General features: G+C 38.2%; 1 protein-coding gene across 1 annotated transcript in view; it reads left to right on the top strand.

Moving 5' to 3' along the window:
- The window catches only part of MAP9 (microtubule associated protein 9), a 27,879-nt gene that overhangs the window by 8,886 nt on the left and 14,726 nt on the right, over positions 1-4,267 (top strand). The window contains exons 6-7 of the mRNA XM_019534340.1: positions 2,874-3,130; positions 4,056-4,114. Of these exons, the coding sequence (XP_019389885.1) occupies positions 2,874-3,130; positions 4,056-4,114 (316 nt within the window). The remainder of the gene's footprint in view (positions 1-2,873; positions 3,131-4,055; positions 4,115-4,267) is intronic.

Here is a 4,267-nt window from a genome sequence, read left to right as displayed (position 1 = left end):
AGTGTTTGAATAATTTCTTCAGGCACCAACCAGATTGGGGCCCTGCAATATTACATACTGTATAAACTCTGTTACAGACATTCTGTAGTATAAAGTGTTTATAATATAGATGTGATGTTCAAAGGGTGAAAAATAAGATGTAACATACAGAATGGTAATTGTTGTGTCATGTCATGGTGTGGACAGATAAAAGTTACACTGGTTTTAAATTTATATTGGTTTACCATGGATCACACTGAACCAGGATAACTGTTTTTCTCAGGCTGCCCTTTCCCTGGTAAGTGTGGAGGTAAACTGTTGTACAGCTAAACCTGTTTCATTCAGGTTAGTGCTTATGGGCATTGCAAGTAAGGAAAAAAGGAGAAATTAGAATGTGGAGAACATGTTATCATACAGACAAAATAATAAGGATAACTTCACAAGTGGAGCAGAGAGAAGAAGATAACATAATAAACAGTATTGAGCTAGTCAGGCAAACTTGTAAAGGGATTTGAAAGACAAGCTGAGAAATTCGATCTTGATGCTGTAATCTTCAGTAAAGGAATAAGTGGAAGGCTTTCAAGCAAGAAGTGATGGTCTGAACTACCAAAGAAAATATAATACCCAGTGCCTGTGTAGCACTTTTCTCAGGTAGCTATTAGAAAAAACAAATGATTAGTAATTTGATATCCATGTTACAAACTGGGGCACAAAAATAAAAGTGAGTCACCCAAAGCCATTCAGTTGATCAGTGGCAGATCAAAGAACAGCCCAGTACCATATCCAGTGATTCAATAACATGAGTAGATGCAGCTTAGCTAAAACTTGTAAAGGCTTCTGATAACTTCACTTGGAAGGTAATACATGGATATGCAAACTTTATCTTGATATCACAAATGGGAAATTCAGAAGTTGTCCACACTTAAAATTCTCTTTAGAGCCTTGGGTTTTCTGGCAACTTTCACACCTTAGAATTTCTCCATATTTTTATACTCCCAATCTCTGAAGACTCTGCTCTAAATTGGGGCAGAAACTTATCTTGTTGCACTGAACCCTTAATTAAATCTCTTGTTCTTTGCCCAGGAATTTAACAAAAACAGGTTAAAGCAGTGTAATTTGAAAGTGAGGAGAGCCTTTCTTGACTTTTATCACTAAACTCTTGTAGAGGTACAGAAATCCTGTTTAGCTATTCAAAACTTAGTAATTCATAAGTGGTGATTAGTCCATTTCTGCATTATTGTAGTGTTTTATCTTAATCCCTTCCGCACGCACATAGATACCAGTAGCTCTTTAGCCAGAGCTTCATATTTCAAAAAGGAAATCATATCTGTGAACCAAATCATGCAATGAGAGAGAAGTAGGGCTGGAAGGGAATTCCAGAGGTCAACTAGTCCAACCGCCTGGTTGAGGCAGGATCATTCCAATCCAAACCATCCTCTACAGTCCATAATCTAAACTCTGTGTGAGACTATCGTCAACCCTGACACAACAGACCTAATGCCCTAAGCAGCCACAGGTAAAGCAGGGGAAACATGGCAACCAATGTCCTGCTTCTATGAAATGTTGTCAGCATATGCGCAAAGTGATCCCAGGTAGGGCAAAAACCCTGCAGGCCCTGCCAACCTGACCATAGGGTGAAATTCCTTCCTGACCCCAAACATGGTAATTGGTCTGACCCTGAGTAGAGGGACAAGATCCTCTAGCCAGGAACCTCCAGCTTTGATCTCAGCAGGAGCACTGTCAGACCCCAGTCAAAGTCCCCAGCCTTGGCTTTAGCCAACACCCAGTGCCTCTGAGGGAGGCTTAAACCCCCCCTGAAACATGTAGCAAAAAACATGAGGGTGGGGGTAACCAAAGCCCAGAAATGTGGGAAATACCCGTAGTTAGAACATAAGCATAGCTACACCTATGTCATCCCCAACCAGTGGTTGTCCAACCTCTTCTTGAACATCTCCAGTGATGGAAAGTCCACAACTTCCCTAGGTAGACTATTTCACTACCTCACTGTTCTAACAGTGAAGAACTTTTTCCTTATATCCAATCTGAGCTTACTTTGCAACTTCAAGCCGTTCATCCTCATCCTCCTCTCTGTAACAAGAGAGAAAAGGTGTTTTTCCTTTCTTTTATGAAAGCCCTTCAAAAATATGAGGACTGCTATCATGTCTCCTCTTAGGCGCCTTTTCTGCGAGTTGAACATGCCTGGCTCCTTCAGCCTCTCCTCATGTGACTGGCTTTCCAAGCCCTTGATGGTCTTGATTTTCCACTTCTGCACCATCTCTGACTTTTTAAAATATGGAGCCTGGAACTGCACAAAATACTCTAGATGAGGCCTAATCAGTGCCGAGTAGAGAGGTACTATCACCTCCAATGTCTTGCACCTAATGCTTCTGTTAATGCTCACAAAACCACATTTTCCTTTTGTGTGACTGCATTACACTGTAGTCTCATATTCAGTCTGATCTACCACGACTCAGAGATCCTTCTCCATTGTGTTGCCATCCTGTTAGGTGTTACCCATTTTATATTTGGGTTTTTGATTATTTCTCCAGATGTATAGCACCTTGCATTTGTCCACATGGAACTTCATCCTGTTAGCTCTATCATTCAAAGTGTTAATGTCTCAGCAGATACTGGCACAGTTTTTCATATGATCTGTATATTTCTTGCTCTTAGTTTCTACATTAAAACTGCTTCTGGATTTGATCAGATGACTTAGAACGGCCCTGCAAAATTCTCTCTCTAACATGCTACTGGTTGTCATAAAATAAAGAATACAGTTGTTACAAGGTTATTATTTGTAATCTGATTTTTAAATATAGTAGAAATTTTGTTTTAAAATTTGCATGTCAGCAACATCCAACCTTATTTTGGTTTCCTTTCATACACTCTTTTAGACCATGTTGAGACAGAAGACAAGTGCAATGATTTGGCATTAGAAGATAATGGGAGAAAATCCCCCTCTGTGATTGAACTAATGATGACTACAGTGTATGAAAAAACTAAAAAATTACACAAATCAAATGATGACTCTCCTGAAGAAAATTTGCAAACCCTAGAAGAGCAAATGATTACCGATGGTATAAAGGAGGTATCACTGAATGATAAACCTGAATGCATGGTTACAGTGAGTACTTCAAAGGACTCTATCATGGTATCTTTACATGTATTTTTTTTCATAATACCAAATAAATCCTAGAAGTGTGTACGAACAGTTCTGTATGAAACTTACTGCTTCCATCTTGCATGTGCACAGCTTTTTTACTGTTTGATAGACCAGTAATCTCTTCCACAGTTTGATTAAATCAATTCTTTATTAACAATTATTAGGAAGAGGAAGGAGGGAACTCTCACTGTATAAATATTAAAAGTAGGTAAAGATAACAAAGTTTGGCTGTGCCAACATGAGGAGTTCTGCTTCTGCAATTTAAAATTTACTGGGTCAGATCCCTAGAGTATGAATTAATTTAGCTTGAACAGTTTATACTAGCAGAAGTTAGAACCCAGTTTGTTTGAAGTGCTCTTTCCTACAATGATTTGAATAATATATGGTATGTAATAGGTTTTTTATGCCATAGTACAGGCTAAAAGAAAATATGTAGTTGTACATAGTCATTAAGGCCAAACAGAAATGTGAAGACATCTATCCATGGGAACAGTGGAACTTTTAGGCTCTCTGATGGCATTACCATTCTAGAATGTACTTATAACAGAAGTTCTAAAAACAGAGATTTTGATGATTTGAGGCTGTGGATCCAGTGGCCTCTTTTAATTTAGACCTTTTGTTAAACTGTTACACTAATGAGTGGTGTTTTTGTTTAAGAGTACAGTAACAGATGTACCTTATTCTCATTCTTATTTATGAGAATTTGCTCAGTGTGTACATCTTGGCTTCATTGGGCTGATTATAAAAATTCCCAACAATAAAAGAAAATGCTTTGTTCACTTTTTTGCATTTATATTTTTGCATCCTGCTGCTTTCTGAAGTCTGTATTACAGAACTCTCATGCTATATACTGTAGCGCTAGTTTTGTTGTTTTACAGGCCATACAATATTTTTTTTCTTTTACATTTGTTAGAAAGACGGTGAAGAAAAACAAGCAGTTCCACAAAAAGTGAAGCCTTCTTCATCAGGAAGGTAAGAAAAAGATGCTTCTATGTCAGAGTTTACAATCTTACTCTATAGGGTACCATTTCAGAACTTTAAGGTAACCACACAACATACTGGTTACTTGCATCTTTCTCACCCCAGGCCACTGGGGTTTTTGCAGGAATTTGCATTCAATGGAAA

The sequence above is a fragment of the Crocodylus porosus genome, unplaced genomic scaffold (assembly GCF_001723895.1).
Source record: "Crocodylus porosus isolate Cpor-Errol unplaced genomic scaffold, CroPor_comp1, whole genome shotgun sequence".
In the NCBI taxonomy this organism is placed as follows: domain Eukaryota; kingdom Metazoa; phylum Chordata; order Crocodylia; family Crocodylidae; genus Crocodylus; species Crocodylus porosus.
The sequence above is the reverse complement of the archived record's forward strand: the minus strand, read 5'-3'. Positions and strand labels throughout refer to the sequence as shown.